The sequence below is a fragment of the Spermophilus citellus genome (genome assembly GCF_964194105.1).
Source record: "Spermophilus citellus genome assembly, chromosome: 1".
NCBI lineage: Eukaryota > Metazoa > Chordata > Mammalia > Rodentia > Sciuridae > Spermophilus > Spermophilus citellus.
Window position 1 is genome coordinate 173,211,340 of NC_138182.1, and position 24,585 is coordinate 173,235,924.

Below are 24,585 nucleotides of genomic sequence, written 5' to 3' on the forward strand. Positions count from 1 at the left end.
GAAAGTATACAAAAATACTTAAAATGGTGATTTTAAGTGGTATATAAATTATAACAACTTTTTAAAAAATCATATTAAGTAGCCAGTGAACTAGACATGATAGTAGTGAAACCATGTTTTTAAAGTCCACATATAAGCTACCAGATGGCCTGACCTATAGACTGTAAGAACCAGGTGAGTGCATTCTGAATTGGCTGCAGACAACTAATATGTACTAGAACGGTCTGTGAACTCAGATTCAGGCTGGGAAGTATCTGCATGGGGCAATATGTAGGGGAGAAAAATTGTCTCATTAGGCTAGACTGCCACCTCCTCAGTTTATGCAGAGCCCCTATATATATTTAAATCATACACAAACACCCACGTCTGCTTGCAGCAACATTGAACTCAAATCCAGACAGAAATTGGTAGATATCCTGTAAAGGAACTCTTAGTTTAATGTGGACATAGCACTGTTTACACTTTGCAGACATGATACACCTCCTCCCATGTAGTACATGCCAGCCTTAGATGTGGTAACTTACAGATTTTATACATGAAAAATAATCATAGAAATTTTAAAGGCGAATTTTATTTACCTTAAAATATATGATAAAAGGTCTCCTGTTACATGTAGTACTTAAGAAATTTGTTTACCACCTACCTATCCAGTGTGGGTCATACTTGTTAACACTTAGGCATTGACAGCAATGTGGTGTAAAATTGTAAAATGCCACTTACAACTAGAATGGCTATCGCTGGAAAACTGCAAAAGTTTTTTTTAAATTTCAGACACTCCTAATTTTAAGACATATTTATAATAAGTATCTGTAATGTAATTACTTAAGAATAAACAAAAATATAGTGAGTTGAAACAGGAACAGCCAAGCACTTTTCCCAGTGTATTTAGAAACAAAATCAAGACCACTTAAGAGTTTAAAGGTGCATACAATTATGATTTTATTTGTTAAATTACAATAGCCAAAAGATGGCTTTAAAGAAGGCAAAATAAACCACACATACACTTTAGAAAAGTCCTTTTTGTTTCTTTAAATCTAAGGCCCCCTCTAGTGTTTGAAAAGTTACAAGCATCACAATACAAACGAAGGGTAAACATTCAACAGTATTTACCAAGACCTTTCAAAACAAAAAATACTTTTGTTCCATTTATGTGGCCCAAAAATCAATGAGAGAAAATATCTAACCATAATTAATATTTCAAATTCCTGCTATGATTAATTGATTCATTATTCTCTCATTCAGTAACTTATTTATTGCTGGGTTGTTTTTAGAATATTAATACACTGTTAAAAAGGGGGAAAATCTAATATGCATAGGGACTTTAATTTCTCAAACAAGAAATGTACTTTGTTGAAATCACAGAAAAGTAATGTTATCAAATGGCTGATTCTGCTTTTACTGAATATTGGTAAATAATATATACTTCCTAGAGTATATACTTATTACCTGGCAATCAGAATTTTTAAACTACTTATTTTAAGACCCAACCTAATCTGTGAATTTGCTAGCAAATCTTTTCAGTACTGTGTAAAAGAAGGTGGACAGTGTTGCTTTGAGGACATATGTTGGCTCTGAAGAATATGATGTAAAGGAACTCTTAAAAATTTATACAGACATGACACTACATAAATCCACTGACATCTCATGTGCTTTTGAAAAACTGATTAAAACTAGAGGGAGTAAAAAATAGTTTAGTTTCACTGTTTTTATAGCTAAAATATTTGTGTCTGTTTCCATATTCTATTAGAGAAGACTTAACAGCTCATATTTCTATTCCTGGAAAATAAAATCTCTAACAAAAGAAAATAGTGCATTCTTGAGCAGGAGACTGACAGAGAAAAAAGCTATTACTTCATGTTCTTAGATGTTGAATACACTGAAAACTTGAAAATTCAATAGTTCAAACAAGTTTAATCGTTATTAACTGTATTTAAACAAATGAATAATGTCACCCAATATGTCATATGGCTTCTCGGCACTGATACCACTTGTTTTCAAATTTGTCATTTGCAGATATTACAAATTAAGAAAAAATGGTCATCTAAAATGAGTTAAATAAACCCACCTACATTTACAAATGCCTCAACTTTTAACATATTTACATTCAAATTGGAACAGGACACAGCATTGTTAAAGTGCAATGTATACTCTTTTGGCGCATTATGAAAAAAATATATATATAAAACTGGAAATTATTGCAGTTATTTCTCCAAGAACAAGCTTAGTGAAAAGCTGTTTTGAAAGTTAGCCATCAGATTATAAACTGAGAAACACTGAAAAATCATTTAAAATGACTATATAAAATGCAATTACAAATAAAACCAGTATGGGAGAGGTAGCATAAAGTTAAACCAAATAAATACTATACAGTAATATACAAAAATTATGCTTATAAAAATTGAAAATAGCATTTTAAAATACCAATTTTTCTCACTTTTGAGAATTTTACAATGAAATTAAAATTTAGAACTGGAGTCTTTATAAAGATTTTCCAAATGTTATTAATTACTGGCATTGTTTTTAGCCAGAACCTCTCTGATCTGTCGGTCAAGTTCGCTTATTATTCGATCTTCATGATTATACACACCCGTTCTCATCAAAGTATCCCTTTCTTCTATTAGACGAGTCAAATAATCATCCAAACCTTCTTCCAGCATAGAGCCATGTGGAACATCCATTTTTCCACTTGCAATCTCTTTGGAATCCTGGTACTGTTTTTGTTCTTGTTGTCTTAACCTGAGAAGTCAAGAACAAATGCTACTCTAGAAGGCAAAAAATTGTTTCGATTTCCTTAACAGCACTATTTAAAAACAAGCTTTAGTAATAATTTTAGAAAGAAAACAAAACTCAATGTATCAGCCAGGGGTGGAGGCGCATACCTATAATCCCATTGGTTTGGGAGGCTGAGGCAGGAGAATCTCAGGTTCAAAACCAGCCTCAGCAAAAAGCAAGACGTTAAGCAACTCAGTGAGACACTGTCTCTAAATAAAATACAAAACAGGGTATGAAATACAAAACAGGGTTGGGGATGTGGCTCAGTGACCAAGTGCCCCTGAGTTCAATCCTTGGTTTCAAAACAAAAAAAAGAAAAGAAAAAAAAAACCAATGTATCATTTGGCTAGTCAGAGTTAACATATTTATAAAAGGCAGTTTAAAAAAACAAGTTTTTTGAATTATAAAATACAAAATTCTAGAAATCTTACAGCTGTATAAAAAACAATCTGCAACAATCTCATCAAAAGATAATCAAAATAAGTAACATTTTTTTCTGTATTTTTACTTTTAAAAATGTACATATGTACTTTAAAAATGTTTTCTAAAAAATTAACAATACATATGCAATGATGTATACTATTTTCCCCTTATTTTTATAGTGAATGTTTTTCTACAACATTGTTTTCTTCTAAATGGCTTAATAATGTTCCATCATCTAGATGTACCTTTAATCATTCTTTATTATCTTTATATTGTAATTAAAGCTTTGTTGTTTGAATATTAATTTTTTCTCTAAATTCAATCAACAAAGTTATTTATACCAAACAGTTTTGGTGGATACAGCCTTGAATCAAGAAGAAAAGGCCATACTATCATTGAGCTTATATTTAATTACTCAGAAAGTTAAATTCTATAAATGTCAGATTCAAAGGACATATACACTTGAAAGTTCTATATGGATGTCTTCAAGTTATGTTTTTAATGACTTCATTTGGAGATGAGGACAGGAAGCAGATGCTGCTCTAGAATCTGGGTATTTCCAATAGAATACTGTTGATCACATTGCCTTGAAAATGGGGAGATAATAATAAACCAAATTTGGGTATGGGATATATTTTAATTTAGAATGTGTAGTTAAGATTCACTTTATAGTTCTCTAATAATTGGCTACAGAAGGTTGTAATTTCAACTATTCCTAAAATCCATCTTGATAAGATAAAGCAGTTGAATCCAAGTCTCTGCTGTGATACGATCTTCAGAATAAATAAGCCTAAAAGAAGCAAACCCACTTCTGAATTTGCACAAGGGGTTGGGGGGAGGGAGGAAAACCCAGTGAGGAGTGAATTCTGCTCTAAAAGAGCAAGAAGACTGGACTCCAGAGGACATGACAATGGGCAATAACTCTGAAACATGCAAATCCTACAGTTCCTCAGGTAAGAAAAGGAAACTGAAGTATACAGTCCAAGGACACCAAATATCTTCATCTGTTCTCACAGAAAAAGTCTAAATAGGGAGGGGCACTGTTAATAAATAGTTAATGAGATACTGGTACTATTTTTTTTTTCCACTGATTTTGAGCAATGCATATGGATAGGTAAGGGTAGACATCTGAACAGTTGTTTCCTCTATCTGAATTCTTATAGCCACCTTTGAGAAAGGAGTTCTTTAGGCAAATTAACAACACCCAATGCCACACTATGTACCACAAAATTTAACCACTTACCACTTCTGTTTATGCATAAAGGACAAATGCAATTTTTACAAAACTGATAGATTATCTCTATCAAATATTACTAAAATGAAAAAAAAACAAATCATCAGTCATGATCATAATGGAATTTTAGAACTTTGTAGCTCAAGAAACTATGAAAATTGGAAACTTGAATAACATTTCTGACAAATGTGCTATGTCTAGATTCCACTCACATACTTCCTGCCACAAAGAACCTTCTGCTTTGTAGACCTGCTCTGTTAGAAAGTTCCTTCTTGTATTGAACTTAGCATTTTCCTTTATACTTTTATTCTGCCCAAGAGGAAAATCCTACTTACCTCTTTCTAATATGGTAACCTTCCAGATAATTGCCTAATAGTTCTCATCTCCAAGTTTAGTACCCTTCACTCTTCTAACCAACTGGATGACATTACATAAAACTGCTTGCTACCCTGGCAACATTCCACTGGAAGATTTCTAGGTAGCTGATTTCCTTGAGAGTGTGTGTTACATTGGTAAACACCTTAAAGAGGATTTTTGCAGTGCTGAATACTGAACACTATTTCTCTTACTGACCTTTGGCAGCCAAGTCACACTGTTAGTAGTGGCCACTTAAATCCCCCTAGGCTTCCTCATATGAACTGTTTTACTGTCTTGCCTATCATTTAGGCGATTTTTCTTTTAATGTGTACAAGGGACTCAAGTCTCTAATATATTTAAATTGCTAATTTCCCTGTATCCTAATTTATGAAGACATTAGTAATATTTAATTTGTTATGATTTTCAAACTTGATAGGCAAAAATAATACCTTCATGTAAGCCATTAAAACAGTGTTTAGCACATAGCAGTTTTTTGGTTCCATATTATACATGACAGTGAAGCTTTGGAAACAAGGATTATGTTATAGTTCATTAATCTACAGCATCTTCCAAGTCTACAACATTGTAGACACCAAATAAATATTTGTTAACAAATCTATGCCAAAGACCATTGCACTATTTTCCCCATGAACATAGCTGTATCAAATCTATTTAGCTCTCGTATTGCCATTCATAGCACTAACACTTTAAAATTATTTTTGTGTGACTATTTCAAGATTATTGCTAACACTGACTAAAAGGAGTTTTAAAATATAAGACATTTCCAATTTAATTATTAACATCAGTGATATAATAGCTCTTATTTATTGAGCACTTACTGTGTGTCAGGAGCTGTTTTAAGTGCTTTATGTATGCTTGTCTCACTTTTTAAACCTTTAAGACAATACTTTGAGGAATCTATAATCCCCATTAAAGATGAAAGAAATTAAATACTTAAATAACCCTTTCAAGGTCATGAAGCTAGTAAATCTTAGAGCCAGAGTTCAAATCTTATTCAAGAGACAGTATTTTTAACTACTCTTCTATACTGTTATTCTCTGTAGTATCATTTCATCTTAATCACAACTTTAACAGAGTTTCATGTTAAAAAAAAAGAGTTACTAAGCAGCAGCACAAAAACTATTTACAGTAGCTACCCCTTATTCACTGTTTCAGCTATACATGGTCAACAATGATCGGAAAATATTAAACATAAGAGCCCAGAAATAAGTAATTCATAAGTTTTAAACTGCATACTATTCTGAGTAGCATGATAAAATCTCAGGCTATCCAGTTCATCTTGTCTAGGGACATGAATCATCCTTTAGTTCAGTTTTATTTACTACCTGCATGTTACTATCCTTCCTAGCTGTCAGACCCACCATCATGGTAACCCAGTATCTATGTTCAGTGAGTGCTACACATAAGCCTAGTTCTACCACAGTTCTCATGCAATCTACCTCACTTCATCTCATCATGTAGGCACCGTGTCACCTCACATCATCACAAGAAGGATGAGTATAGTACAACAAGACACTTTGAGAATGAGATCACATTCACATAAGTTTCATTATGGTATGCTATCACAATTGTTTTATTAGCTATTGTTAATCTCTTTGCTAATTTATAAACCTTACTGTAAATATGCATAGGAAAAACAGTATATGTAGGGTTTTGTACTATCTGCTGCTTTAGGCATTTCCAGTGGGCGTGTGCTGAGATGTACATCACTTGGACAAGGGTACACTACTATATAGTCTCCCCTCCTACCCCATGTAGCTGTATAGTCTTTCTAGAGGGTAATTTGTGTGGGGATGCTTTTTAGCTTAATCTATCTAGTACATTTATTTATTTATTTTAATATTTATTTTTTAGTTTTAGGTGGACACAATATCTTTTTTAATGTGGTGCTGAGGATCGAACCCAGTGCCTCATGCATGCCAAGCGAGTGCACTACCACTTGAGCCACATCCCGAGACCCATAGTGCATTTATGTTACAACACAGCACACTTTGTTGGCTTGGACTGCCAAAGCAAAATACCATTAGACTGAGTAGTTTCAAAAACAAATTTATTTTCTCACACTTCTAGACTAGAGTTTAGAAGTCCAAGATCAAATTGTCAGCATGGTTAGTTTCTAGGAGGCCACTTTCTTGCTTTGTCTTCATATAATACCAGGAGAGGGGGAGAAAAAGATCAAGCAAGCTCTCTAGTGTCTCTTCTTATCAGAGCATTAATTCCATTATGAGAGCCCCATCTCTAAATTCCATCAAATAGGAGGCTTAGGACTTCAACATATGAATTTTGGGGGACACACTTATACACACATGTATTTGATAAAAGTATCTATCCCATATCTTCACGTGTAAAAACTACAATCACTACAGAAGTGGGTTCAGGGGTTTATTCAGAAGATAAATGAATAAATATCAATTTCAAAGGGTGAACTCTAAGTGTCAAGCTTATAGGGCTCAATCTGAACCACTATTGTTCTCTTTTATTCAACGAATATTTATTTGATGTCTACAATGTTATAGACTTGAAAGATGTAAAACATCTGTGAATCATAACACCATCCTTGCCTTCCAAAAATTTGTCACCATATATATCATTGAAACCAAAGAAACGCAATGTACTATACACTGTTTTGGTGACTTAAAAATACCATTTTTGCCTGTCACTTTGAAGACCATACAAAATTTTATCTTACCAATGTCTTAATACACTTTATGTAGGATCTACTTTATTCTTGAGGAATCTAAAGTTATTTGTTTCCTGGACTGAATGACCCAATTAAAAAGTTATCCTATTAGAACTTTTGTTTTTGTAAGAGAAAAATAATCTTTTAATCATATACCTGTTCAATTCATTTCTTATATCCAACAATTCTTGTCGTTCAGTTTTTACCGTATCTTTTTCCTCAGCAGCCAGGTACCGCAGTCTCATCTGTTCCAATTCCTCTTGCTGTTTTTTAAGACGAGCCATTTGAGTTTCTTGTTCTCGCTTGAAAGAAACAAAGAAAGAATCCAGACACCTAATTTCAGGAATGTATATATTTCATGTGACTTTCACTTGTGATTATAAACCAATTTGAGAATAATGCATGATGCAGTCATTCATTGCCAACTCTGAGTCATATACAATCTAGAAATGCTCAAGTTCTTTCTAAATATCCTTGTATTTCTTTTTGTTATCGTAATAATTCATGGCTCAGTTGGTGAATGAGGTTAGCTGAATATCATAGATAAACAGGAGTTGAATTGCTACAGGGACCAGTGGTAAGATCAGTATCTAAGAAATGGTTAATTATACAAAGATGTACCTAAAAAAATTTAATAACTGTCCCTGATCATTAATTCCAGTCCCATCTCAGTTAACATGGCTTTCTACTCTTTTCTCTAGGCTCATACGGAAATCTATATACATAGATTTTTTTCTTTTTAAACAAAAATGAAATGAAACAATATAACTCATCTTGTATATTTTTTTAAAAAATTAATAATTCTTCCAGATGACTGGATAAAATATTTAATAAATATGTAACATTCCACAGAAGGGTGTCCATGACTTATTCCACCCATCTCTTAATAATAAACTTTCAGTACCTCAAAAAATGATGCAATAAAATACCCTATCATCTAACATAGTTAGATCATAAATCTACATATCTCTTTAGAGACAAGTGCTTTTCCCTCTTAAACCTCAGGAAGGAGGGCTGGGTCAATAGGTATGGCTCATATATTTTTTAGAAAATTTATTTATTGAATTATAACAAAGAACAGCCAGAGCACAAGTGTATGTTTTGCTAATTTTTCACAAAATGAGCCACTCACAAAATCACCATCCAAATGAGGCTAGAAGTCCCTCTGTGGTTTTCCTCCCTGTCACTCATCTCTCACACCTTCCCAAAGATAATTACTACCCTAATGCTAACATCACAAGTTTTGACTGCTTTGAGTTTTATATTGAATTATACAATATATATTACTTTGTGTTGGGCTATTTTCACTTAACATTGTTTTAAATTCATTTCTATTGTTCTGTACAATTGATATTCACAGTATTATGTAGCATTCCATTGACTAAATATATAATTTATTCACTGTACTGCTTAAGGACATTTGGGAAGTTTCCAGTTTTGAATTACAAATAATACTGATGTGAAGATCACAATATGTGTTTTTTGGTACACATGTTGCCTGCATTTCAGATTGGGTACATACCTAGATTCAAACTTGTGGGACAGAAGGCATGAAAATTTCAGCATTAGTGTATATTGCCAAATTGTCTCCAAAGTAGTCATGCCAATTAATATTTTCTATGAATGTTCAAGTGCTCCCTACTTTTGCCAACACTTGGTAATGTCTCTCTCTCTCCTTTTTTTTTTTTTTTTGTCATTTATGTAGTGGTAGCTCACTGAGATTTTATCTTACATTTTTTCAAAGACCATTGAGATTGAACTCATTTTAGTAATCTTAATGGCATTTGAATATCTTTGTTTATAAAGTTCCTATACGAATGTCTGGCACTTTCCCTACTTGGTTGTCTATTTTGTGTTCTTTTCTTTTCTGAGGTACTCGGGACAGAACTGAGAGCCTTGTACATTCTAGGCAAGTACTCTTAACACTAAGAATATACACTACTGGTGGAAATTGTTTTCCAAAATGGTTGAGCCAATTTTCAGTCATCGAATATTAAGTGAAATTTAAAAAGTGAACATATGCTATTTCCAGCAATTTTTTAAAAATATAAACACTTTAACTCATATAAGAAATATTCAGTGTTGTCTTAATATAAAAAAGCCTAGAAAAAACATGTGCATTAAAAGAAGGCTGTATTAAATGTAGTATAATTAAACAGAATGATTCCAGAAAGATTAAAAACATGCAAAATTATGCATCAGTTACAGTATACTTTTAATATGTCTTGTATTATAAAATTAAAGGCAGATTTATAGTAAATACTAAATTCAGGATAGTGGTCACCTCTGCAAAGGAAGAAGACACAGTTGAGAAAGGCAACAGAGAGCTTCCAAAACATTCATAATGCTCTCTTGCTTTAACTAGAAGGTTGGTGGGGGAGGGCATAAGAATCCTGTCTTTGGAATGTATTTCTCTTAAGAAGTTAATTATTTGAAAAGAAAGGGGGCTGGGGATGTGGCTCAAGCAGTAATGCGCTCGCCTGGCATGTGCGGGGCGCAGGGTTTGATCCTCAGCACCACATAAAAATAAAATAAAGATGTTGTATCCACTGAAAACTGAAAAATAAATATTAAAAAAATTCCCTCTCTAAAAAAAAAAAAGAAAGGAAAATATCTGGACAAATATATAAGAAATTATTATCTCTGTCTGAAGAGGAGATAAGAGTTTTGGTGACTTTTATTATGGTGCTGCAAAATTTATACTTTTAAAAATGAGCAAGAAGAATGACTGCAAGCAGCAAATGGAATAAAAGTCAATTATTTGTAACTTTTTTTTTCACAAAACTTGAAGCATTTTTATTCTAATACGCACACACAAAAATCTTTCAAGTGCCCTGAATTTTTAATCAGGTATACAGTATTAATAATCATAATACATGCAAAAATTAGAGGTTAGTGAAAGAAACCCTCTCCAGGTGCTCTGGGTTAAAGGCTCCTCAATCAAGTGAGTATAATCTTTATTTTGCCTTGGCTGCCTATAAATCCAGAAAAGAGATGTAAACATACATACACTAGACTAAACAGCGGCTAAAAAGTGGCCACTACTTGCTCTCCCACTCACACATACCATGTAAGTCTGTGGGAAAAAACTTACAACTAAACTAAGGAACTCAAGTAAAGTTTTCTGAAAATAACCCAGAGCTGACAAGTCAGTAGGAGGGCCTGGATGGTTTCAAGACACAGTTTTTAACCAAGACTTGGACCTCCAACTGTTTTCTTAAACAAAGATTTACATCCTATCCTTGGCTAAATTACTTATAAATTAATCAAATTAATTACTCTGAGTGGATAAGCAGGAGGCTGGACAAGATAGTGCTGATGTCAGTCGATGAAGTCTGTGTTGTTTTAACTAAATATATCAGCTTAGTTTTAAACAGATCTACTGTGCACAAATATGGTAAAAGACTCACATCCTACCCAAAATCTTAGTTCTGTTTTCTGTCCTGGAAACAAACATACCTAGTTTTAATATACCTGACATAATAAAAATATTACATTTTCTGCAACAACAAATTCATATTTTATAACAATGATTCGTTTATTTTAAAAAGTAGTGGCTTTTATTCTGCTTACAAAACCATATATTAATGTATCCAGAAATGTTTTTTAGGTTAATATATAACTAGTTAGAATGTATGGACTAATGCAGATAATCAACTCAGGTATTTGTAGATCAATTTAAGGACTTGTTTGATTTTAAAATATTTCTAACTCCATTTTTATAAAGAAAGAAAACTAAACTGCCCTCTAAATGTCTAACAAGTAGAACTTTTAACTTGGTCGCAAGATACCACACCCAGAATGTAAGGATATCATTTCCTTGTTTTCTAAATCAGGACTTATTTTATGTTATACTTATTTATATTTTACAGCTGCTGCTGTTTCAGTTACAAAAGAAAAGCTTCACAAAGCTTACAACTTGGAAACACAGACTTTTATGGTTATGAATCAGAAGGGAAATTTTTTCTAAATGATTAGAAGGTCATTATTTTTTAATTCACAAATTGACTATACTAGGTCACCTTTGAGTAATGGAAATCTCTGTTTAAACATTCTTTTGGCAATGGGCATCAAGAATTAGATCTTATTTCCAAGCTTTACCAGCTGGGTTTTGTCATTAACATTTATTAACAATCTAAGATATAGCTTTCACCGTCTAATCCGTATTACACAAATGTTTTGTATGGCCCTCCAGAGGGTTTTGATGTGACAAATTACTGGCAGAGATTATAGCCCCGTGGCTGTTCACCAGAGGCAATGTAAAATTAACATGGTACTAATCCAATTTAAACAAAAAGTTGCACAAACAGTTCTATGAACAAAAGCAGATAGACAATTCCAATTTTATATTCAAACACAATAAATGTATTTTAATATAAAATATCTAGGGAAAAATTTAAGTAATTTACACACATATCAAATGTGCCAATTTGATGAAGTTATTAATTTAATTTTCCAAAAGCAGAGGCAGTACACAATTCATTCTGGAAATCCTAAGGTGCATTACTTTTCTCATGAAATTAATGATTCCTAGTGACCTAAACATTTGTTTACAATGTTGTTTCTAAAGCAGAAATTTTGTGGGATAAGGAATAAAACTGATCTTCAATGAGAAAACAATTAAAAACATTGAACTCAAAGACTGAAACTGTTACTGTTATTTTCTTCCATGGAGTACTGGTATAAGTTTTGGAGAACCACTAATTTACATTGTTTTCTTTCCTTAATATATTTATAGTAACTGAGGAGAAAGAGGACATCTGAATTTTTGTGACATCCTCTCTCATTAGGAACAAATAGCTAAAAATTTCCGATGATTTTGAGCTAGAGGGTAGAAAATAAATAGAACAAATAAATAAAAATTGGACCAAAGGGAAAGATCTAGAAGATAACAAAATGTATAAGGATGCATATGTCAGAAAGGAGTTTTGGGCAGGGAGCCTTTCATACTAAATTTCCTTTTAAGAGAGACTACTACCTCAGTATCCCAGTGTAAAGTAAGCAAAGAGCCATGAATTTCAGTGATTCTACTAAAACATTATTTACTTATATTTTCAAAACTACCTCAGTGGTGAAACCAGTGTAATCTATAATATGTACATGTGAACAAGATTTAAAAATCCATTAAAGTAAAAAATTCTTGCATTGATATTTCTTAATAAGAAATGTCAAATTATGAATGAAATTGTTCAATACTATTAATGATTATTCATTTCTCCAAAGGAAATACCTTAACACCTAATACTGTTCAAACTATTTTAGTAATGCCTTATAATTAATTACCATTATATTAGTCCCTTATTCACTACTCAACTTCAATGGCAGAGACTATCTTCTGCATCTTCCCTATCCACTCTGTTTTAAAATTAGAAATTATTTCCTATGGTAAGTATTATTTCAAACATCTTCTCCTTAAGATGTTTGTCCTTTAGGTTTGAGTGGCAAATGAAGGGATAACTTACTTGTTTTTAATCACACATGCTAACACCATCCTAGTTAAATAACAATCCTTCCAGCAGAGCTTTAAGTTCCAAATGGGAGACAACAGCTATATCCATCACATCAAGCACTGTGCAAGGTCCATGTGAGACTCTCAATAAGCACTTGTTGAATGAATGATGGAAGGAAATGAACAAAGGAATTACCTATATTTGTTCTTTAGACTTAATATATTCTCATCCTTCTATATTCAAACATCAGGAAGTTCACCTAATGACACTCTTGCATATCTACACATTTAGACCCCAACATGGTTTTTTCTTCTTAAGTTTTCTGTAGAACATCTACCAAAACTACCATCCAAACTACTGTTATTACTCAAACTATATCCTACCCCATTTTATTATCATATTGTAAAGCAACACCCCCTGTTCTCCATACATAGTATTGTTAATGCCTATCATTTCTTTGAACAGCTACTTGATGACAAAGTCCTCTAATACTTGTTCTGTCCATCAATATCCAAAAGCTTCCATGACTTAGGTCCCCATGGACTAAAAGCAAGACCACTGCAAAACAGATTTATGGCTCTCTCTTCTTTAACAGTAATTACCATTTATTGAACCCATACTATGTTATCAAACACTGTATTAACTGTTTTTAAAGACTGCTAATTTAACTCTGTGAACAACCTATGAGAAAATTTCATTGAGGAGACTAAACAGAGACAATAAGTAATCTAAGTCACAGAGCTAGTAAGAGACAAAGCCATAGTTCACCCCAGTTCTGAACTCTAGGACCATGTTTTTAACTACTATACATGCTGCTTCTGATAGATTTTGTATCCTGTTACTTTCACAGCTGTTCTCATCCTACATTACCTTGGTCCTAATTCCAAAAGGACTCCTCCTGATTATACTAGATGTGACCTAAATATCTTAGCATCATGACATTATACTAGCTTCTCCCTTAAACTCACTTCAGTTTTCACTATCAGAGCTAACAGTGGATTCCATTTTCCTTGATAAGATATGCCAACTCATGACTACTTATGCTTCAATATTCTTGTCAGAAATCTGTCTTCCATGGCTCCTATAGACCAAGACATGATATTATGAAAGAGAAAGGGCCTAGATTCTAGTTAATGACTTCAATCCTAGCTCTATCACATAGCATCTGTGTGATCTTATATAATTCCAGGTCTCAGTTTCTTCATTTATAAAATCAGAATAATAGTACCTGCTACATATACCTTTGTTGTGATTACATTTAACACAGGACATGTAGCCCTTAATAAATAAATACTAAATGCTCTACCATCATTATATTTATTGTCTCTAGTTGCTATATTCTTCATTAGCTTTCCATATTTCTCCTTAAACCTAAGAATTTTAGGGTCTATCAGCACAGCTTCAAATATCACCTCTGCAAAGGATTCCATCTTTTTTCTTAAGCCCATTCATACTCAACAATGGATGCGTATTTCTTACTGCTTGCAGAATTTTTCTGTGAAGATTAAAATGTCCACATTTGCAAATCTTATCTCCTTTCCACACTACTATTAGCATCTTAACTTTTTAAGATGGAAACTCTTTCCAGACACTATAGCTTGCACCCTTGGCATTGTCTTTGGCAAGAATCTTCTTGTTGCATTCCTTCTTGTTATCACTTAAGTTCAAAGCCTTATTACCTGAAATAAATTCTAAAATGAGCCCTCCTGTTTTATAAGAACAGGCTCTGTTTCCCCGATTCAGACTTTTTTGCTAAGATTATTCTATTCATTATATTTATATCCTTCCCCCTACTTTTCTAAGTCACATTCAATTTCTCTATTTAAATCCTAGCTACTCATCTCTTCAGGTCCATCTTAAATATCTCCTTGTCTACGAAACCATTCCTAAGTCCTATTTAAATAAACATACTTTCACCTCCCTGAGTACTCTGTAAGATTTTTCTCAGGGATCTTACTACTGGGCCGTAATGTTATAATTGTTTCTTCCTTAATATTAAATTCCAAGCTCCCTGAGGGAAAGACCTATGTCTTAATTATATCTTTATATCTACTACTTATACCTTTATATATATGACTGTGCCTTTAATACAAAAGGTCTTCCGTACTACACACATAATGCCCATTTTGAGTCTTGTCAGCATTAAAATAATATATGTTGAGCACCCTAAATCTTTAAAAACCAAACTTCAACCTGAAAATTTTTCATAACTGAGATAATATAGCTTGATAGTACTCTGTGAAGTTGGCTATATATATATATTTTTTGTAGTATTTGATAGTTATAGAGACATATTAAGAAAAATACAAACCTGAAAAACATTATATACCAAATGTCATTCAGAATAAAGCTAACATTAAAGAACAACAAATTTAGAATAAATTAATTGTTACCGATCTTTAAAAGTTTTAGGTTAAGTAAACTTGATTCAAAGTAAAAATATTGCTCACATTTTCTTTAACCTTATTCATTTGAAGAAATTATGCCTAAAATTAAGAAATTAAGATTACTTTCTTATGAAGCTAACAGTACTTGTTGTCTATTAGCAGGAAGAAATTAGTATATAAGAATAATTTAGGAAACTACTACCAATTAAACCCTTAAAATTAGCAAAATTTCCCTATGATCCTGTTTCTTAACCAAAGTACTGTAGGACTAATATTTTAAATATCTTGTAAGATTTGCAAATATAGTAAATATAAGTTATCTTAAGTTGTCCCCTTCCCAAAAGCACTCCAGAGAAAACATTAGGTAGTACTAAGGAGGAGTAAATCAAACTAAAAAAGTATTCCCAATTTCTTCTGGAGATAAGCATAGTTGGCATTTAAAAATAAATAAGATTTAAAAGTTTCAGTTTATAGGCTTTTTCTTCCTTTGGAGATGACCCACATTCTCCCTTAAATGTGTATTCCTTGCTTCACCCTAAAAGCTTCTCTCTCTTGAAAGAGCCCACACTCTCCCTTGAAATGTGCCTCTGCTTTCCTAAATAAATCTCCTATGTCTCTGAGGGGGAGGGGGGAGCTTCAGTTTTTAGTTATTGAGCACTGTAAATAAAAAAGCCCCTAATCTCAAAAAATAGTACTAGATATTCAAATGCAGACATCTGAACATAAAAGATGTTGCCAAACATACAAACTTGTAAAGAAATGAGAGGGAAAAAGACATAAAAAGAATAAGCTATAAACTACATACCTGTTTAAGTCTGGCAAGTTCTTTCAAAGCTCGTCCCCATTGCTGCTTGTAATGCAGTTTAGACTTGGTTGCAGATTCCAACTTTCTTTCAAGTTCAACCTAACAGTGATTAAAATCATATCAAGTGAAACACTATACCACTGTGTACAATCACTGAAAGATAATATATACAAAGAGTCTGGCTTAAGAAAAGAGTTTATATAGTGTAACATACGACATCATCTAAAACTGTTACATAATTTACTATAAATATTATGGCACATGAACATTTTCTTGTTTAAAATATAGTCTTACTTTTATTGCCTTACAGCCTATACAAAAAAGAACTGAATTAGTTTTAACCTCCAGACAGTTACTATAAATGTATTTAAACATGTATATTACAATGAGTAAAAATTAGACTCATTTTTTTAATATAAAAAGCAATTCTAACTGTCCATATTCCAGTTTAGATAGCATTCTAAATCTTAGAAACCAAATATTCCTTTTGGATGCCTATTATTATGTGGAATTTGGTCTTATACTGAAGAGAACCAGTAGAGATATTTTTTATATTTTGGCAAAACCACCAACACTGGAAATAGTGAAATATTTTATCACAAAGCAATACTAAGAAAGAGTACAAAGTCAAAAAAATTTTAAGAATGTTAAACCCAAGAGTAAGAAAAATGTTCCTTAGTAACACATATATAACTTTTATTTTCTATTTTTCCTCAAATATATAAAGAAAAACACTACAGTGATTCAATTTAAAAATATGGTTATTTAGATTGCAGCAGGCAATCTGTTGTGCATGAACTGAAGCCAACTTGGCTTAGTTTTGGAATGTACTCAACTCAGTGTTTCAAACCAAGTACCAAACAAATTCATGTACCCAAAGAAAGTTTTACTATTAAGTGATAATATAATAATCTGCTTGGATTTCAGTAAAACACTGTCACCCTGAACTGGTCAAAATTTTTTTATATCAAGCCTATTAGTTTTTTCCATACATACAACTCCTAATGTTTCACAAAAAAACAAAAAACAAACAAAAATGCTATAAAAATTCCAACTTCATAAAATTCATATGAAAACAAAATGCAAGAAAAAGCAGACTGCCAAATTCCCTTCACAAAAAAGACCAGAACATTCTCTGCAGTAATATATGACTACATGAAGTCAAGGTCTTTTCTGCTTTACAAATCCTTAGTGCTTGGATTAGATATGTTGACATTTCACAACTAGACTCAAGATTCTTAAGTTGAATAATATTGCTGAGATTATTGGAGCTAATCTCTTCCACTTATGCCCCAAAGATTTATACACATGACTTGATAATTTAACAACAGGCCACATCTCAGAAGAATAGAAAAAAATCTTTTTATAGCTGTGGGATAAGAGTAATATTTGATAATAAAAGATCATGAATCTTAGACAAAGATCTAACATCCTGAATGGGTGCAAGGATGAATTCCAATGGACCACTTCCACCTGAAAAAATTTGTCTGGGTAGGCTACCAGTCTTACCATAAATATTTTAAAAATTCACATTTGCATAGTTATTTATACTAACTTAAAACACATGTATAGTTGTACATATAACTTTTTTATTCTTGAATAAAATACCTGTAGCTAGCAAATCTGAGGCACAAACCTAATTAATTTCACCAAATCAGTGATTCCTAGCTTTTGCTTTTCTTTAAAGATATAGATGCCTCCGTAATTCTAAATATATGGCCCCAATTCCAGAAAAATGCCCATAACCAAAATTTTATACAATTTTAGAGCATTCAAAAATCTTGAATTAAGGACCCTATTGTAAACAGATTTGAGACTTCTGGAAGGCTTTGTTTTCATTTTTTTATTTAAGGTTTCCTTGGTCCATAACTGAGATAATGTTCTCTTGAAAGGAAAATCTGGCTCAACACCTAGAGTCAATTCAGACATTACTGAAGACCAAATGCATATACCAGTATTTACTGGTTCCAACTTCCTTGTTGATATTTCCACAATTCCAGCTCTCTACCAGAGGTATGACATTGTTTTTGTCTCTCATTTTCTATTCTCAGGTCCAATCTGTCACAAAGAACTACAGATTTCTTTCTTGAAATATTTTCAAATTTTATTCCTGTATATTCCTACCGCCACTTAGCCTACACTTGTCTCAACTCATCTTGACTAAATGAGAAAGATTTCTTATTTCCCAGCTTCAAATATACCTACAAATACTGCAAGCCACTATAAGATCAACTGTCTATTAAAAAATCTACTATAGTCACTATTTGTTTACGGTATTAAACACACTTTTCTGCCTAGGACTCAAGGTACATCAAAATATAATTTCCATACTAACTGTTCACCTTCTAAGTATTCCTTCAAACCCTCTACTCCAACCAGGAGTTGTACCTTCCCCATCCTATCTCTTCCTGAGCCTACCAATTGCTTTCCTTCTCTTCTTGCCTAAATCTTAAATCTCAACTCAAATTTCCACCTCTACATGAGGTTGTCTTAAAACTACTAGATAAAGAACATCAAATAGTTTCTTTTATGAATTGCAGAGTTCTATAACATTCCTCTGTAATCTGATCATTCATGGTCATTTACTCTCCTTAGTCTTCTCTCTAATTACATAACAAATTAAAGTGAATTTCGAAAAGAATAATACCCTTTCATTCTCTTTTATCTTTCCCATTTGTCTGAAGAGTGGGCATAAAGTAGATAACAAATATTGTTGAATACACTACATAAATTTTAGACTAATTAAAAATCTCTACATTCTTTCAATATGTTTTCTCTTTTCAACCTCATAATATTCTATTGTTATATGCGTTTCATATTTTTAAAAATCCCAATTATTTTCAAACTATGTAAAGAACAATTTCTAGGTAAAAGAAAAATCAAACTATTATTTACTTCTTACATTATCAAAGTAATCAAGAATTGCATTTAGTAAAATTATATCTTTTTAAAATTTTTTTTTTAGTTGTAGATGGACACAATCTTTATTTTTATTTATTTATTTTTATGTGGTGTTGAGGATCCAACTCAGGGCCTCATGCATGTGAGGCAAGTGCTCTACCACTGAGCCACAACCCCAGCCCCGTAAAATTGTATCTTAATATTTATTAAGATACAATTAATTAATATTATTAAGATACAATTAATAAAATTGTATCTTAATATCTTAATGTTAATTTATTTTAGACTCTTTCACTGAAATTGGGAATATTTGTATTATATTAAAAAGAACAGGCAATCAAGAAAAGAAAAAAGCTATCAATCAGACACAACTAGAAAGTACACAATAACTCAGATAGTTTTTCACTTAGGTCTTCTTTTTTGTGTTTTAATCTCTTTGTTACTATTTAAGAAATGAGATTCTGCCCTCTTCTGGCTCCAAAAAGATTTACAAAAAAAAAAAAAATTCAGAAGCGTGGAAAAGTCTTTTTCTATAGGCATTATTAAGCATACTTGATGAATTAATTCATGAGGTCTAATGTAGAATTAGTTCAATTATGCATTTCTCTCTCAATAAGTTCATGGTACTGGTAACACTTTTAATATGTTTAATGATTTTTATCCTCCTAGTAACAGAGTGTAGTTAGAAAAAGAATTTTAATTTTAAGAATCATTTAAAATTTATTTCTAGGGGGGATATTATATGCAGTTCATATTCAGGGATGACTATCTGGTCTCTGAAATTACTCAAGATAAAGTAGGTATCAAAAAATGTTTTCCATTTTACACATCTTGTAAGAACTGATGAGACAGTATCTAATAAGTACTTCAAATATTTCTGATGAATACTACAGGAAATACATCTTCATAAAGAAATTCTTTAATACTTGATTTTTTTTCAAAAGAGGGTGGGAAATATTGAGCTGGACTCAAGTTCACTGGTAGAAAAATACAGACAGCCAAAAATAAAGGAAGTAGTTGTCCAAAATATGTAAGAAAAAAAATCTACCAGCTTTGCCATTAAATGAATGTGGGAATAAAAAGATCCAAAGACAGCTTGGCCGCTGATAGGCTGCAGAAACTTTAAGTTCAGAAACACTAGTAGAAAATAGCAGGGAAGGTGACCGACTTTAGTTTTGGACATTCTGGGTTATCTTATAGAGTTATTCTTCTATGCTGCTAGAACGGGGTTTTTTAGTTGAATAAATATTTTTAAACAATTCTAAATTTTAATTTTGAATACAATAGTTACCAACAAATACAAATTGCTTTGGAATCATCAATATTTTTTAATTATTAGCTATTTTTTTTCTTAAGATGTATAATGGGTCTTCAGTGCAAAAAGTTTGAGAACTGCAGTTCTAAGGCATTCATGAAAAGATTTTGAGTAGGCAATTCAGAGATAGGTCTTGTCCTCTTATACATATTTTCTACATGCTAGTTGAATCTTCTTTTTAAGTATAAAGATCAAGTTACTCTCCTACTTAAAACTCTTCAATGGTATCTCATTATTTAAATTTTATGTTTGTAAGTAAAAAATAAACAATATTCTAGGTTCTGTGTTATTTTGCAACTCTAAACTCATTTGATTCTTTTACCAACCTTATTAACACAATTTTAAAAGTATGGAAAAAAGTACAGAGAAGTAAAAGAATTTGCCCAAGGTGACACAATTACCAACGTGGCAGAACCAGATTGATGCAAATCTCTACTGAATTAAAAACAAAACTTACACTTCCCATGCCTTTACAACAAGTATTTAAAATCTCACTCTGTACACTGACTGTCCCCACCCCCAGTCCCCCACACTTTAGGCTGCACTTCTTCTTCACTCAATCCAGGATAAATCTCACCCCAATGTCTTTGCAGGTGCTCACTGGACACACTTCCCATACCTCTTTACTTTACTGGCTTCTCCTCTTCTCACAGATCAACATATATACCCTGTGAAAACTTAGGTTGTCTATTGAAGATTACACATTTTTAAATGCCTAGAGCCCAAGTGTGGGAAAACCCAAATACAAATTAATGGTAGAATCTGGCTTCTAACCACGGAAAACAAAATAGGATCAATCCCTTCATCCAAACAGAGCTAGAATGCAGGTTCCATGAATACTCCTATCTAGGACACAGAATCTAGAGAGTAGTGATATACAGAATATTCACAATGGCAACCACAAAACAGTTTTCAGCAAGCAGTATGACCTTGTAACATTGGTACACTTTATGCTTAAATATAGCCCTTGCTGCTCTGCCACTGACTTATTTTTAAAATGGACATGTTTCTTTCTCCTTTTCTCTCCCTGCTCCTTCCTAATCTCTCCCCCTCACTAATCTCAGGGGAAACAGAATTACCTTTTTCCTCATTCTACGCAAAGTTTTCTGTCCTTCAGCACACACACCACAGGAATGAAGTAATTTAGACTTTGGGGATGGTACCAGAATATCTCAGAAATGACTATCTCCCAAATTAACAAGTGAATTACAACTCTCAACAGAGAACACTTGGAATGTAACCTTTAAATCAACTCTTTATAAGCCCCCTGCTCCCCTAGTTGGGAGAATCAGTCTCTGGGACAGGAATCCTCTGTGCATCTCCTTTGCTACCAAAGCAATAAACCTTCTTTTTCCTTTTTCTCAAAACTAGTCCTCATTATTGGATTGTCTGTGGGGATAAGGACCAAGCTTTTGGTAACAACATTAGAATGAGAAGATTCAGGATTCCGTGACGAGAGAGCGATAGCAATTCCTAACAGGGGCATCCTAAGCAGACCATTTGAGACAGGAAAGATACTGACTGTGACTTGCTTCTTCTAGTTCCTGCCCATATTGTGAGACTTGTTCTTCATTCACTTGACAGTTTGTGAATTTCTTTATTTCTAAAGTTAGTGCTGCTTGCAATCAAATATTCTAATTAGCATAAGCTATAACCGACATAAACCAACAAATTAAATTACTAACAATGTCATATGCCTTGAATTCACTGATGTGTTATTTCATATTAGAACAATACAGTGAAACATTACATTGTATACACACATATTATTCGCTAATCTTATAAACTGATTACTTGGATTAGTGTCAAATATTGACATGGGTACCTTTTCCAAGGTGAGAAGATTTATTTCAGACTGTAGATGGATTTCTGGTTTGTTGCTTTGCTGATCCTTGAACTGTTGAAAGTCTTTCTCCAAAATCTTATACTTATTTTCAGCATCATTAAGCTGTATTTAAGAAAAAGTATTTGTAGCCACTTAAAGACAATCATAAGCAAAGTTTAATATTATAGAATTCAATAATAGTATAGAATTCAAGTGTCTTTTTCTCCTTATTCTAAAGCATATCCATAGTAGAAAATTGGGAAAATACATAAAGTATAAGGAGGACAATGAACATCTTCAATAATTAAAAAAACTGTTTATCAACAGATTAAAAACTTTTTATAAGTAAAAAATTAAGAATCAGAGGGCTTGGGCTGGGGATGTGGCTCAATTCTCAGCACCACATACAAACAAAGATGTTGTGTCCGCCGATAACTAAAAAATAAATATTAAAAAAAAATTCTCTCTCTCCCTCACTCTCTCTCTTAAAAAAAAAAAAAAAAAGAATCAGAGGGCTAAATAACTGAAGCAATGCCAAAGAACTAGTGAACTAATCAGTAGTGAAGGCAAAAATAGAATTCAGATCATTTCATTCCCCAGAATAAGACTATAACAAAAGCAGTCAATACTTGTAAATTAATAGAGAGGTGGCCCCCGGGGGGGTTGCCTTAGCACTACAATTTCCCTATGAACAGTTTCAAAAATATTTTTAAAAATTGAGGATGTAAAGATGTTCTTTTAAAATCTGAGTTTTTTTAAAGCATCTCCCCCCTTTTTTTAACCTTTATTTTTTAAATTTATTTTTATGTGGTGCTGAGGACGAAGCCAGTGCCTCACACATGATGCTAGGCTCTACCACTGAGCCACAACCCCATCTCAAATCTGAGGTTTTGTAATTAAATGTAAATAATGATCATTAAAGTCATTTTGGGGAACAAACTAAATGACTCCATCATTAGATATAACCTATAATTTCTTTCTTCAGATTTAAGACACAACAGACATTGAAATACTGAGAAAATCTGTAGCAAAAATGCAACTTAAATCATCACTGATAAATGTTCTAATCAGGACATATCCAGTATCTTTAGGTAATGAGTTGTTCCATACATGAATAGTTTCCATGTAATTGAAGTTTAACTCTTTCAACATCAAAAGTTGAATAGAAACATTGTAAAGTATCTCCCTCATTTTTTTGTTTTAAACAAAAAACATAATAAACTTAATACTACATTTGGTAGTTTCTTCACCATTCAGCGGTATTATCATAAATAGCTGTTGTTGCTATCAGGTTGTAAATCAACAAACTATTAAAGCATGTTGGGTTCTTTTCCTGTTGCCAAGTAGTCCACCAATTACAATGATTTTGAGTTCTGGTACCTGCTTTTTTCCACTTAAATACAGATACTTCATCTTCAATAGCTCTCACTGAAAAATGTGTTTAACTGACTCTTCTACCTGTCTATTTAGAATTGCATATTTAATATGTTACCTAGTCAGAGTGATATCCTAAAAAGTTTTCCTTATACATAGGATGTGAAATGTATATAGTCCTGGACTTGACAATTTGAACATCCTAGAAATTTCCTGTTTACCCCCTCATTCTTAGAATACTGATTCGAGAACAGAGGTGTGCCCTTAGTAATTTTTCCACAATATCAGTTCTTTCTATGAAGGATCCTCTTACAAAAAAATGTAAACTATTTATACCTGTCTTGGACAGGGCACAGATGTACTTTCCAAGGACTTTCCTGATGATTCTAATATATAGTAAGAGGTTTTGTTCTAGACAGTTAAACATTCCTGATAAGTAGAAGAGAAGCATTACTGGTGAATCCCATAACAGCTGCCCACTTTTACAACTTTTTCACCTTTTAAATTAGAACTCCAAAGTAACAATCAAATTCATATTTACAACTACGTAAATAATGTGTCTATAACTGATTCTGAGCTGCTATGGAAACTACTCTTCATGCTAGAATGTACTGAAGACTTTAAAGGTATCCCTCATACATACTAATTTTTACTGAAAATTTCCAAGAAATATAAAACTTAATTTTCAATAGCTTAGTCTTTTTTTCTATAAATATTTATTGAGTTCCTGTCACTGGTGACAACTGACCTGGATTCCAGGCATACATCTATAAATCAAAACAGTTTTTATGGAGCAAATAATCTGACAGTGATTAAATTATCATACTTATGAACATATCAGATCTGATACATAATAAAAAAAATAGGAAAGTAATATTCCATTAGAACATATAACAAAAACTTGACCTAGATTGGGGAGTGGGGGTCAGTGAAGATTTTTGGGGATAAGTGATACTTTAGATGAAATCTAGAGTTCACGGGGCCCAGAGAAAGCAGCACACATAAATATCTTACCAGGGAAGTAAGGATAGCATGCTTCAG

General features: G+C 32.5%; 1 protein-coding gene across 5 annotated transcripts in view; it reads right to left on the reverse strand.

The window, feature by feature from the left end:
* Positions 1–920: 920 nt before the first annotated feature.
* CEP120 (centrosomal protein 120) overlaps positions 921–24,585 on the reverse strand; it is a 78,853-nt gene continuing 55,188 nt past the window's right edge. For all 5 annotated transcript variants that reach the window (XM_081289735.1, XM_081289737.1, XM_081289733.1 and 2 more), the window contains 4 exons: positions 22,171–22,293; positions 16,130–16,228; positions 7,644–7,789; positions 921–2,736 (listed from right to left, as the gene is read on the reverse strand). In XM_081289735.1, coding sequence (XP_081145861.1) covers positions 2,502–2,736; positions 7,644–7,789; positions 16,130–16,228; positions 22,171–22,293 — 603 coding nt within the window. In that variant the 3' untranslated portion in view covers positions 921–2,501. The remainder of the gene's footprint in view (positions 2,737–7,643; positions 7,790–16,129; positions 16,229–22,170; positions 22,294–24,585) is intronic.